Below are 14,080 nucleotides of genomic sequence, written 5' to 3'. Positions count from 1 at the left end.
CGTTTGTGTCCTGAATCTCGTGACTTACATCAGTGAAATTCAGATTATTTCTCTTACAACAGTGTATGATTTAAAACGTGTATTATGTTGCAGTTTCTAATAAAGATGCGGGCCAACTGGCAAATCAATAAGCCAAATTTTACTTGCATTTGGTGCTTGGTGAGTGTTAATTTTGGACCTTAGGTACAGTGGCACACTACATTGCCCTGGTGTTTTACATTCATCACATCATCAAGAGCCTGTACCTTAACTCCTGCTCCACATCTAACCGTTGCCAAAGACATTGCGTAGTTGGACCAGATGTTTTGTCTGGGCCCAATGCTTTTCTTAATTTAGCTATATGCAGAAAGATTGAGAAAACAATAACAAATAAAAGGTAGCAAATGCACACACATTGACACATGTACAATCCTGAAAATTGGGACTCAATAAAGACCATGTGAAGTCAAACAAGAGCTGAGAGATATATCGATCACAACTGTGATCACAGCTGCAAATGATTGCACGCAGACGCATGCCCACAAAGACATCAGCATTGACCCGCCGAGTTCCCCTTCAGCCTTTCTCAGTGAGACCTCTGCATTTCCAATCACAATAGCAGAGCAATGCACCGCTTTGTCCAGAAACAAATGAGACAAGTGAATGCATGACTTCAAACCTATGTCCAAAATCAGCAGTGAGTCCTGATAGCCCAGCACAGACTGAGGCCACCTACATGGTCTTTATAGAGTCCTCAGGGCAACAGTTTCGGCTCTGCCAATGAACACAATGGGTTCTGCATGGAGGTGGTGCTGTTGTTTTCAAATAATTGTCTGTAGCTCTGGTTTACTCACGTTTGTGGTTGAGATTGGACACCCTTGTTTTAGAGGCGCTTGTGGTGTCCAAAAAGATGCTCCTATATTGGGGGCATTCAAACTGTTCTACAGCATTGAACTATTTGATGTTTTTTATTTGCCACAACATTTTCAAGTCATAAGGTGGTCTACCTTTCAACTAATGGGTTAACTCATATAGGCCTATGTAATGTAAATGTTTGGCTATTCAAGAATTTTCTAAGAAAAAATTTGGAAAGGTTGGGGAGAACAATTTTTTATTTCTTTATTTGGAGACGCTTTTATCCAAAGTAACTTACAGTGCACTGATTTTAGTTGTATGTTTTTTTTTTAAATAAAATGTACCAATGACCTTTTGCACTGTTGATGCAATGCTCTGTTGCAATTGCGCTAAAGGTACACTATTGTCAAGATTTTATAATCCTTATACACAAAGCAGATCATTATTTATAATGTCATTCCATATAAGACTACTGTACTTTATTCTGAAATTACAAGTCAAAGCTGTTGTATTTAAGGGTGATTCCTCATCCTTTTTTTGTAATAAAAAAGTGCTGTGCTAAAAGCTTTAGGTACAGTCTCAGGTTTGAAAAATCTTGTTCTAGACGCTACATATTGCATTCAAGTTCACTTTCTGTTATCATGAGGGATCCAGAAATATGCTGAAAACAATTAGGCATTTAAAAAATGATTGACAAAAAATGGTTATGGAACAATGGACACTTCCATTTGCCTGTTTTCCTCCTTTGGTCTCATGATAAATCATTATGGAAAATATACACACACACACACACACACATAGTGAACCAGAACCATTTGTACAGCCAGATAAAATTAAAGATGAGCTCAGGTTTAATGTGCTGTTGTTGGTTACTGATAAACATTTTCACTTAGCATTAATAGATTACAATAGAATGCACATTCTTTGCTGAAACAGGAGGAAGCGCATACATGTGCCTTTGAAAGTAAAATGTCAATATTGCTAATAAGACTTGCATTCATGCATTTGTTTGATACGTACATATGTTTATACTGTACAAGTCTGTTCTCTGGAAACCTAACAGACTAAAACCTGTTAACTAGCTTGAGCTACCATGTGATCGCCATCCACAAAACTTTTTGTTTTGTATTTGTTTTCCAATAATGGTTAATTAAACACCTGTCATTTACCATAAATATGTTAATTCAAACTAATATATCAAACTTTCAGATCTGTAGGCTATGTAGGGCAAAAATGCTTCAGCTACGAATAGAAAATACCAATAAAAGTTGGAAACATAAAAAGCATTTAAACCAATTCAGTAAAAAACTACAAATGAAGTCATTTTATTAGGGTCATTTACTTTTAACCATTGATGTAACACCATTCTTTACAACAGTTCCTTGTCAAACAAATGAAAGATCCCAAATGTAAATACACACTCATTTGAAATTCTCTCCCTGTGGTTCCAATGAAGTGCTCAGGGCACATCGGGTTTCTTATTTATCCATTTTTCTATTTGTGTCATATAAACACAAACAGATTAGATAATAGAGATAAGGGAGTATGGGATTAATTTTGAAGTAGCTCATTAGCACGTGGCTAGCCGTGGTAATTAGGTTTGCTTTTCCCAATGGCCTCTAGTCATATTGGAGTGTGGCAGCTGTTTGTTCAACCCCCTCCTCACTGCTTGATAAGTGACTGTCAATCACTGTATTTGAGTTTGGTGGGGTAACATCTGTGACTGTGTCAGAAGTGCTCCATAGCAACAGTAACCAATTTATAGAAATCATGTGCTGCAATTACATCCATTCAAGGACAAAATGATATTGCACAACAGTGTTAAAGCTGAAAAAAGAACAACAAGCTTCATAACAAGAACATCCTGTAGGGTAAAACCTAATATTATCTACACTAAATATTTAGATCATCATACAAACTTTGCTGAAATATCTTAAAAATATAAAGAAATATAAAGATAAACATCTGAACCTAAGAAGAAAAAACGAGATCTTCATACTGTTTGGTGTAAATGATTCAGTTTAATATCTATATATTAGACATTAATATGATCTTGTCATCTTTAATGAATCATGACATTTCATGACAACTCATGACATTTCTTTCTCATTCACCACCAAATGTTAAAGTAAAACAAGAGAACAAAACAGCAGCATATTTATACTGTAATAAAGGAAGCAAGTTGTGAAAAATAATATATTCACAAAGAATATACATTATTAACCATTGACAAGTAAGAATCTGCTATAGTGCAGAACGCATTCCAAACATTTGAACAGTTGTTAATTTCACCTCACATTCAACACAGCAGCTTGATGTGAAAATGTTTCATTCCAATAAACAAATACAAAATGTTTTATAAATGGTCTCATTACAACACGTTTTCATTATGTATTCCTCTGATCAATCAGTTTATCTGAGAACTCTTATGAGGTCCAGACTGATCCGATTCCTCTGGAGATCAACATGTTTGACCATCACCTCCACCCGTTCGCCTGGACCGAGAGCTAGGCTGCGTCTTTTTTTGTCATTTGGAAGTTTATCAGTAGTGATAAAGCGCTTTGGGATCAGCCCGCTACGACCAACTCCGATGTCCACGAAGGCTCCAAATAACGCAGCGTTCGTTACGCGCCCAGTGAGAACCATCCCCTCATACAGGTCATCCATAGACACGATTTCTTTCTTGAAATCTGCCTGCTCGAAATCTAAACGGAGATGAAAAATAATTTAGAGAAGAAAAAAGGATGGAAATCGAGAAAAAAAAGTGACATAAACTCCACCCATATCTGAGACCTCCACAGTGAGAGATCCGAAATTACCAGGCCTCTCAAACCTCTTCCTCCTCACTTCTTCTAGTCTGTTTTTGAGACATTTTCTTTGGGAGGTGTTTTTTACATAAACACGGTCTCTCAGCAGGCTCTGCAGTCCAGGAAACATTCATCTCTGATTATTCTTATCCGGGACACCTTACCTTACAGCACAGCTCACATGGCAGTTATTTATACAGCTGGCTACAAAGAACGAACAACTCATCAGGCTTCTAAGCAGGGGAAGTGAGCCTACAGCCATCTGATGAGAAACAATAGTGTCCCATCTAGTGCACATCACCCTTACCCACCCCAAATGACATCTCATAGTCTGGAACGCCCATCAAACGTTGCAAACATTGCAAAAAGGAGCCATTATGTGTCCTAATGTGTGATAAAGGATGCTCATTCAGACATGATCAAAGCGCTTTTGTGGCACAACACATGTGCCTCGGAAAACTTTTTCTTTTAAACTAACCACATCATATTTTGGGATTGAATTATGCCTACAATATCTACAAACAGCATTTTCTCCCCCACCAGAGTTCCATTGTTAATTCGACTTTAACGAACAGCGCCATCATCATCTTTCCAAGTGCGGAAAATAAAACTCCGTCCCGTTACCAAAGAAAACCTTCCCTCTGCATATAATGAACTCCGTTCCCCAACCCTTAAAACACGTTAAGACATTCGTCTCAATTATGATCCTGTCATCCTAAATGAAACGTAACATTTACTATCAACACCCGCAGAAGAAAAACAATGTCTTCTCAGATGTCTGAACGTAACATTAAAACCAGAAGAGGCGTTTGTTGTTCGGTAGGTTTTATTCATTCCAAGAGAGAGTGGTGGGGGATTTTAGCGCTGGGATCAAGGGTGTTCTGTGTTGCTTTTTAAAGCAGCTTTTTCTCCCATTAATGATATATCTGTCGGCAGGTCTGCTTTAATAACGCGGGTCTTCCCCCGGTTTACGCGGCGAGACTTCAAAAGCCTGGAGCGTCGCCCTGTCATCTCACAGACAAGAAACGGACTCCGGGGAGACAGGAGAACCGCTAAGAAAAAAAAAACTGAGAAAGAAGGAGATGCCAGCATTGTCTCTGATGTGTGTGTGTTGCAGTAGTGTTGGAAGAGTGTTTTGATTTTGTCAACTTTTGCTTTGTTTTATGCTAAGTTGGTTTCATGCGCAAAAGCACAAATTATTCATGCACCTATTTTGTAATTTACTGTTTGTCTATTAGTGTTGTTACATTTCTAAATAATACAAATCTAACAATATATTATGTTATCGTGATATTACTCATGCAACCCAACCCTACAAAAGCATGTATTTTCATGTCTTTGCTAAATATCTGTATCCAAACTGAGGGGCTGCATGGGTGTCACTTATAGATTCTTACCCTGGCGAATGTCAAAACCTGGAGGCTGAGTGAGTCCGTCCACGATAAGCTGAAGAGTCTCAGGTGTGGTGTTCAAAGATTTGGCCAAGCCATCCAGACCACTGCTCTTAACACTGTTCTTCACATTGTGCCCAAGAGAATCACTGCCCATCATATCCAAACTGCTCTCGATCTGAGACAAGAACCTGCATGAACAGACAAAGGTGGAGGAACAAATGAAAAAAGTGCATTTGATTTCATTTGAAACCTTAGTTTCTGAGCCACACACCAAAGCATCAGAATCAAGTGTGTTGAAATGTAGGGAGGTCTGCTGAGGTCCATGGGAGGTGGTGTCTTAATGAATGGCTTTTTAATAGCCCTTCCCAAAGCCCTGCACACGTGGAGGAACTCCCCTGACGCCGGCGAGGAGCCTGAAGGCCGCCGCACAAGAGCGGAGGAGAGGAAAGAACGGAGATAGCAGAGGGGAGGTGAGGCTAATTATGTCCTAAATCTTGATTTCTAGTCCCAGAGATGAAAACTCTGTCTCCCTCTATAAATCTTACAGCTTAGAGAGTATCATACGTTAGAGAAGGTTAGTGCTAAGGCTTGAGGAGTGAATCAGGATGTCGCTTACAGACCAAACACATCCAGCAAAAAAAGGTCCAGACAGGGCCAATTACTTGGCACGAGCTATAAACTCTGGCTCGTGATGACTCTATATACTAAAGAAAACTGACAGTGATGAAGTGCTTATACTACAGTATTATTCTCTGTTGCACAGTGAAAATATTAATATTAATATTTTGTAGATTAATAAGAAATGGCTCTCTAAAATAGCTACGTCCATTTGCTTTGTTTTTGCAGAATTGGCATTTTATCAGACAGTTTCTTCAGGTCTCACCCAGAGAAGCTTTCAAAACAGTCCCAAAGTAGTTTTTATCAATGCAGGGCTCATATTGGCTCTCTTTCCTTCATTATTTAGCCCAAATCATCTATTTCAAGCACTTTTTAGTTAAAGAAAAAGTACTAAAAAATACGTATTCATCCTATTCATATTCATTCATATCAATATTTTATTGTAACTTAATTGTATTCAATTAAATCAAATTGTCAATAACGGCAGTTCTCAATCCTAATCCTCGCGACACCCCGCTCTGCATAATTTGTACCTTTCTAATGGTTACGGTTAAATAACCCTTCACATTTGTGTAGTAAGTTTTGTGTAAAGTAAAACAAATTGTGATCTTAAACGTCAGCGGATTTTCTGTGTGCAGGGAGTACAGATCAATGAACGCTGTCTAGGGACCATGTCAATCCGAACACAGTTTGTTCAAGAAGCAATCTTCTAATGAGCTGGTGATTTCAATATGGTGTGTTTAACAAGAGAGAGACGCAAAATATGGATAGCGGGGCTTGAGAACCAATGATCACGTGATCACGTCATCCAACACAAGAAAGACTATGAAGACTCATACTGCCTCCATAAAATCGAAATACATCTCTCTACGCAAAGCACACTTATAATGGCAACATAACCTATACAGTGCGATACATCATGTCCTGGAGTGGGCAACAAGCTTGGGGCAAGGACTTTGAGAGAGGTCAAGCTGTCCAGAGGTGGCTGAGGAATGCTGGGGTCCAGGGGTATTATTGGAATGTGTGTTTTGGCAAGAGGAAGGAGCGGACCTGCTGAGCCAGCTTGCTGATGGATGGCCGTCGTCGTGACAGCCTGACGCCAGCCAGCCAGCGCAGCTGTCCTCTGTGTGACTGACAGGGCAGGTGGGTTCAAGCCCCACCCATTTCCTGCTGCAGACGGGGGCTTGACAGCTACAGCAAAAGGCTAATCCGCTCACACTCACTCTTTTGTACGCACGCTGACAATTCCGCACGGGTTCCGAGCTCGAGCGGATAAATGCAGATGCACTTACATATGGATCATAGTTCCTTCCTGACTCACCCTGCTGATAAAGTGTACACTTGACAGGAGGGATGCTGATGGGTTAGGTTATATAGAAAGATTCATTTCAACAATCAAAATTCTGTCATCGTGTATTCATAACCTGTATATGACACTTCTGTGGAACACAAATCAATATTTTGAGAAATGTCTCCGGTTTTGTGTCCATACAATCGAAGTCATTTGGGGACAACATTCTTCAAAATATCTTCTTTTGTTCTGAAGAAGAAATTAAGTCACACAGGTTTGAAATTACATGAAGGCAAATAAATGATGAAAGAATTCTCATTGAAGGCAATGCTAGGTTAAAGGGATAGTTCAAACAAAGATGAAAATTCTGTCTTCATTTACTCACCCTCTTGTCATTTCGAACCTCCTTCCTTCCGCAGAACACAAGAGAAGATATTTTGTAGAATGTTGATAACCGAACAGCAGTGGCACCCATTGACTTCTATTGTTTCTACACAAAACCATAGCAAGTGAATGGCTGCCATCGCTGTTAGGTCAACAACATATTTCACTTCTGGGTCCCTATATGGCCTGGTTCCAATTGTATGTACAGTATATGGGATTTTTCACCTGTTAGATCATACATCAGGTGAAAATGGTCCATCTGATCTCTTCAAAAAGTAATATCGCACCGTTCGCTGACAAGCTGAAGTATGATCTGTGTTTCAGCACAAACAGTGAGAGATGAGTTACGTGCCGAAGTTTAATAAATTCGGCTTAAGGGGTCAGAACGGACCTCAACACTTTGATAGCCTCAGCGAGGGCCACTGATTATATTAGCAGTACATAACCATCCATTTTTCATTAGTAACCCGAGATGATACAGACTTTAAATGGCTTTCCTTCTCACTTTGAAACCACCAACAGTTTTAGAGCAGAACTCGGTCTGGTGAAACAAAAAAATAATCATAGACTCTCTGTTGGGTCTCAGAGTTATGAGGTGATGAAACTGCAAAGGGTAACAGACATGCACTCTTAGCTGATGAATTCCAGCTTGTCTTGCAGGTCAATGTGGACGTTTTTGAAATGCAGACCTAAGTCATTCAATGCGTGTAATGAAGGCCAAAACAACAACAATTGAGCTGTAATGACAAATCTTGTCAATCAAATTTCATTGCACATAATCTCTTACTCAATGTCCTGAGAACACCGGCATTTCAACGTTTTTCACACATGTACCTGTGCCCAGTACTTGTACCAAATTCAACAGATTACTTAAGCGCTCATGCTATCCAAAAGCAACTACATATCGCCTCCAGTGGTCCTCCCAAGATTTCCGTAATATTCATAAGGGAGACGCTATGCCCCTCTCCAGCTGTCCACGAGCAGTGCCAGAGTAGGCAGCAGAGAGAGAGAGAGAGAGAGAGAGAAGGTGGAGAGCTGAACTTTGAGTGATTTATGAACAGCTACACTGTAAGTGTGGTGGTGGCGGGTGATTGGCCCGGGGGCTCAGGTTTCTGGAGGGGGTCTCAGCTGGGCTTATGTTTCCCTCTGGTGTGTTAGTGTTTAGGGGGTACCAGGGCCGCTGCTCTCTTGGATCGGGGAGAGCGGAGTCTGCCTTTTCCTCTGGGCGTAATGAAAAGCAGCTCTGCCGAGGAGCAGCACAGAGGAGGCCTCGGTTCCACACGCCGTAAGCTGCTGGGTGGGCCCACAGATAGAGGCTATCCAGACCCAATGATTCTGCTTTAGTGTGTGGTCCCCTCAAGTACATTTTTTATCATTAGGGAATGTAAGAAGTATAAATTGGTGACATTTGATATCAATTCTCAGCTGATTCAGAGATTTCGGCCAGATCTGTAGTAACAAATGCCGAGTTCAGGTCGTGATGGAATTACGGCATTTGCAAGATGACAACTCTTATACATCTTTTGCACAAGAATGCTGCTGGTTTTTGTGTTAAATTTGGTGCTCGGCCGACCGATCTATAAACCACCATTGCCTTATGAGCTCAGTGATGACTTACTTGCTACTTCATAACCTGCTTAACCATAGCACAGAGTAGTCTTTCTTTACAAAACAGTTTTGAGAAGATACTAAAACATTTAAAGTAAAAGGATGAAACGGTCAAAATCTTACATTTATAGATGTTTATTAACACTTTCTATTTGTAAAATAAAGTATTTAAGTATTAAACGCTGCACAATTTGACGGGATGGCCATCAAAATGAGCTAAAATATTTTTAGAAATGATGCCATTACGTAAACTTAATTTGATAGCTCACCCCCCCAAAAAATCTGTCATTATTGATTCACCCTTGTGTTATTTCATGACTATGACTTCATTTCAAAACACAAAAGCAGATATTTCAAACAATGTTGGTAACCGAACAAGGACGGCAGCAATTCACTTCTATTGTATAGACTCAAAACCGATGCAAGTCAATGAGTGCCAGTGTTATTAAGTTACTGACATTATTCAAAATATCTTCTTTTGTGTTCTAAAGAAGAAAGTAACTCATACAGGATTAAAATGACGAGAGGGAAAGTCAATTATTAAATAATAAAAAAAATTGGGTGAACTATCCCAATAAATCTTGTTCAATCTGAATAGCCATATTTTTGAGATGATTTACATGTTCCAAAGATAATACTTAAATCCTATTGCTGATCCATGATAGGGTCAGCGCTGCATTTTGTGAACGCATATTTGTGTGTGTATGTGTGGGAAGTGATTCCAAGTGGTGAGGCTTAGGATATCAAGTTCATCACATTAGAGCAACATGATCCACCATTACCGTCTGCTGGCCCACGCTTCGCAAAGCGCCCATCGTGCAACAAAATCACTCACAAAATGGAGGAAGACAAGCTGCATGTTTTCACAAGCAAAACCTGTGACTGATTTAAGCCACCTTCTGTACCAACTTCAATTCTAACCACACACACCAGTGGACTAACAAGTTTTTGTTATTTTGTATTCAGGTAGTATAATTAAATTACATATTAATGAATAATAAATAAGTTGAATAGTTCAGGTTGTCTTTCAAAATACTGTTAAAATATTTCAGATATAATGTTCCGTTTTTATGCTTATCCTTATCAATACCTGTTTTAGTTTACAAGCCAAAATGTAAAGGATTAAAACCTACTGCAGTATCAGAGATGTCTTTGTATGAGAATGTTTGTCGTTGTCAATCTGACGTGTTTTCTATAGTATACACAAGAATGCACTACCACTATAGTGCATACAAAACATTCAGGCAAGGTTTGTCATTTTTATCCTGTGCAAATTTTCTAAATATGAACAACAAGGTTAAGTACATCTGAATAAAAACCATGATTGTGATTTTTTGTGGTTACAAAATCATTTAAGAAAGACTGGCCATAATAAATAGTCTGTCTTCTCCTTTTTTGGAGGGCAGTGAATTAAAGGAAGTGAAAAAGGAGATGGGCTGTCTGTACTCTATAATATGCGAGGGAAACAGAATGAGCTGGTGAAACAGAGGACACAAGTGATGAACCCAGTTCAGAAATGGGTTACAGATTGTTGGGAATCTGTCAAGCTTGTCATCATCATTATAAGGCCATCTCTCAGACATTCTGCTCGCATCATTAGCCTCATGATTCCAGCCCTGTTTCAAGCTTGCAACATATTTGATACATTTTATAAGCAATACCCAGAATTCCTCCCCAGCCCCCCAGAAACCCCTGTTTTAAGGCCGCTACATTAGCTGGCCGCTACATTACCAACTCGGCACTGCTGGTGGCCATGTTTAATCAAATCCTGTTACTCCAAGAAAAATATGCCTGGCCTCATGATGACAATTGGAGTGGAGCAACGTCCATTAGCACAGCATTTGGTAACGATAGAGGATGGTGATAATACAGGGGACTGCGAGGGAGGCTTTTCTGCCTGGTTTAGTCGGAAATGAAGCCTAACGGAGAGAAATAAAAACAAACAGAAGGAGAGGAGAGGAGGGAGGATATGACAGGCTGATTATTCCTCCACTCCATGGCCCTAAGTGGCTTTATTAGACCTCTGACCCATGCAGGCGCCTTCGACGACAGATCGGGCGGACGGACAAGCACGCGCTCACACATGGGTCACACATGCGGACACGTGCAAATACACTGAGGTTTAGACGTCTCAGACCACTGGCGAAACTGCTTCCTTTTTATATTATAATTTGATTGCAAAGCTTAACACAAATATTTGTAATACCTTCTCAGTTGGTAAATCCAGGCTAATGTAATTTTACAATGATTTCAAACTTTCAAATGGCACCTCAGTCAATATAAAATATATAAAGGTTATATTTTGACAGAATGTTCTTTACATGTAGGTTGATTTTAAATAGAAAACAGTAAATAAAAAAAAATATGTTTTCTCAGTCAGGGTTACACTTTTTAAGTAGTTGGCATGGCGCTCTTTTGCTTATATGACAGCACGAGCCGGCATAGACTCCCCAAGTTTGAATGAAACCTAATGATCCCTGTTATCCCAAGTTGATTTGCATGTGCTACAATTAAAGGAAATCTGATCTTTTGAACAAAGTGTCTAAGTGATATTCCATTTAAAATACTCATTACCAGAACTCTAGATTTCCAGTTTCTTTCAAAAGCCTTTCCAAGCATTTTTTTAACTTTTCTACCGAGCTGTATCATTGCACAAATATAAACTACTAAGTGACACAAAGCGTTTCTGCACAAGTACACCCACTGTAATACATCCAACACTAAAACCTCTTTTTCAGTGGAAACGAAAGACGTGAGTAACACGCAGTGAATGAATGTCTTTTTCCTAAATTACAGTTGCCATCAATGAATCCTCGGAATTCCACAGCATCAGATTGCTGTGCCCAACGTTCATATTCAATTTACAGAAAAAAGCCTCTTTCACATGCACACACCGATTTCGATTTAACTCGCAGCTGTCATGCACGCAGGCGCATCCAAACCGCAGGGCATCCGTGCGCACATCTTCTGGAAGCAACAGGCGCGAGTGTCAGATTGGAGTAGTCTAAACAGGCTTGAGCAGCACAGCTGCAGGGAGAACTACATTCGCTGCCAGAGAGTCCAGAGCACACGCTGAATGTGCTTTTCATATAAGTGGCAGCAGCTTGCAGCACGGCCCTCTCGCACCGAGCAACACAGGACCAGATGCTCCCACTTGATGTAAACACGCACGCTACTGCTTGGGTCAAGCCTTGAGCAGATCCAATGATCGACTGCATGGGTGAAGTAATGCGATAGTTCAATGCCAAGCTCTGTTCTCACCTCAGGGCGATGCTGTAGGATTCTGGGTGGATGCAGGTTTGGTCCAGCGGGTTAAACTGGTTGGAGATGGTACCAGAGGCTTTGACTTTTCTTTTCCCAGCAGTCTGATTCTGAGGAACATCAAGTTCTTTGTTCCCTCCAGTGCTGTAACTGCATAAACCAAACCAAAGTACAAATACAGAGTAAAACGTTTGAAAGATTTTAAGAATCCTGCAGAAGTGTATTTAAGCTATATTATAGTATTACAAATATTTAAGCTACAAAAGGAACTGTAAAAAAGCAAAGCTTTACATCTAAACATCACAGCACGAGAAAATGATACAATACATGTTATAAGGGCAGATTGATACCTTAGCACCGTCTCGGGGTGGACCCGTATGAAGCCAGCACACTGCTGAAAGCTCTTAGGGCCCAGGCCTTTCACCAATTTGAGCTGCTCTCGGTTGAGAAAAGGTCCGTTCTTTTCTCTCCACTCCATGATGCTGCGAGCTCGTCCTGCATTCAGGCCTGCGACATGTCTGAAAATAAAACAAGCACAACTGACAAAACTCACTTGTACATTTAAGACTAAAAGACATTTGGCCCGTGTCTTAGTGTTTCTTGCGAAACATATTTCTCCTGGTTTATTAGTTGCATAGTTTGTATTCTTTACATCTGCTTTGCAACAATGCAACAATGCAAAAAGTGCAAAAAGCACTATAGAAATAAACTTGACTTCTGGATTTATTGAATTATACATTTTTACCAGATTATAAAAATCCAAGCTGTATGCACTGTAAAAAAATGAAGCCCTCACCTCAGCATTTTCTAGTGCCTGGTTACGTCTAGTCTTCAGATGGCTTAGTTAAAAGTAAGCCTGGGACGATATATTGCGCAATTCTTATGCTAAGTTTCTCAATGAATTATGGTTAAATGCCGCCATATCCGAAAGTCAGAGGGCACTCTCATGCAAAAACTCAAACTATGGGACGAAGAAGAAGTGTCATTTACACACACTTAGGCCGTTTCTCGCTGGGTGTATGGGAAATGGCATACTTCCTTACTATATAGGAGGTAGAAAGCAGTATGCGAACGAATAGTATGTCCCAATCATCAGTTTTCATAGAAGAGTTTGCGAAAAAAATACCAGAGTGCTGGACTATTTCTTGCAAAATTTGGACATGCCTATACTAATGTTGCGTCTGATAAAGCCTACTTACTTACTATGTAGTAGGAGAAAACAGTTCTTGAACAAAGTAGTATGTCTGAATCGACAGAATTAATAAAAGAGTAGGTGAGAAATTCCCAGATGGCTTACTGGTTACGCCCAGATTTAGAAGTACTCAGCGACGGATACTTGAGATGCTCTATATCCCATGAGCCCACGGGACAGATTACCACACACAGCGCGCAAAACAGTCTCAGCCGACTTTCATGTACAATTAAACATGTTGTTCATTATTTTGAAGCTAATATAACATTAACATTGATTGACCTTGCTTTGTTGTTAAATTGACCATGTTTTAATTCATAGAATCTAAATACGAAGCATTAATATTGAGCTTATTTTCATCAGTTTATTTACGTTTGTGTTTATATGCATATTTGCCCTTTACAATATTATATATTGCTTAAATGTTTTTTTAACTCGCAGATATAGAAAAATACATGATAATTATTCACAAAATCGTTTTAATCAGGTGGTTTGAACGGATACACTTTGGCACAGTTCAACTTTCTAATTACCCTTCATAAACAAATAATTACAAAACACAAATAAGTCTTAAATCAATTAATTACATATTTATTATCTGAACGAAACTTGAAGAGATGTGTAAAAATGGTGTAGTTGTATGGACAAGGAAAGAAAAGAACAGATAAGGAGAAAGTGAAAGAAAAACGAG

At 39.5% G+C, this 14,080-nt stretch overlaps 1 protein-coding gene across 4 annotated transcripts in view; it reads right to left on the bottom strand.

The window, feature by feature from the left end:
- Positions 1-2,863: 2,863 nt before the first annotated feature.
- The window catches only part of srbd1 (S1 RNA binding domain 1), a 54,505-nt gene continuing 43,288 nt past the window's right edge, over positions 2,864-14,080 (bottom strand). For all 4 annotated transcript variants that reach the window (XM_056760902.1, XM_056760898.1, XM_056760900.1 and 1 more), the window contains exons 18-21: positions 12,548-12,715; positions 12,198-12,347; positions 5,039-5,223; positions 2,864-3,539 (exon numbers count right to left, since the gene is read on the bottom strand). In XM_056760902.1, the coding sequence (XP_056616880.1) occupies positions 3,247-3,539; positions 5,039-5,223; positions 12,198-12,347; positions 12,548-12,715 (796 nt within the window). In that variant the 3' untranslated portion in view covers positions 2,864-3,246. The remainder of the gene's footprint in view (positions 3,540-5,038; positions 5,224-12,197; positions 12,348-12,547; positions 12,716-14,080) is intronic.

This window comes from Triplophysa dalaica, chromosome 11, assembly GCF_015846415.1.
Source record: "Triplophysa dalaica isolate WHDGS20190420 chromosome 11, ASM1584641v1, whole genome shotgun sequence".
Lineage (NCBI taxonomy): Eukaryota > Metazoa > Chordata > Actinopteri > Cypriniformes > Nemacheilidae > Triplophysa > Triplophysa dalaica.
The sequence above is the reverse complement of the archived record's forward strand: the minus strand, read 5'-3'. Positions and strand labels throughout refer to the sequence as shown.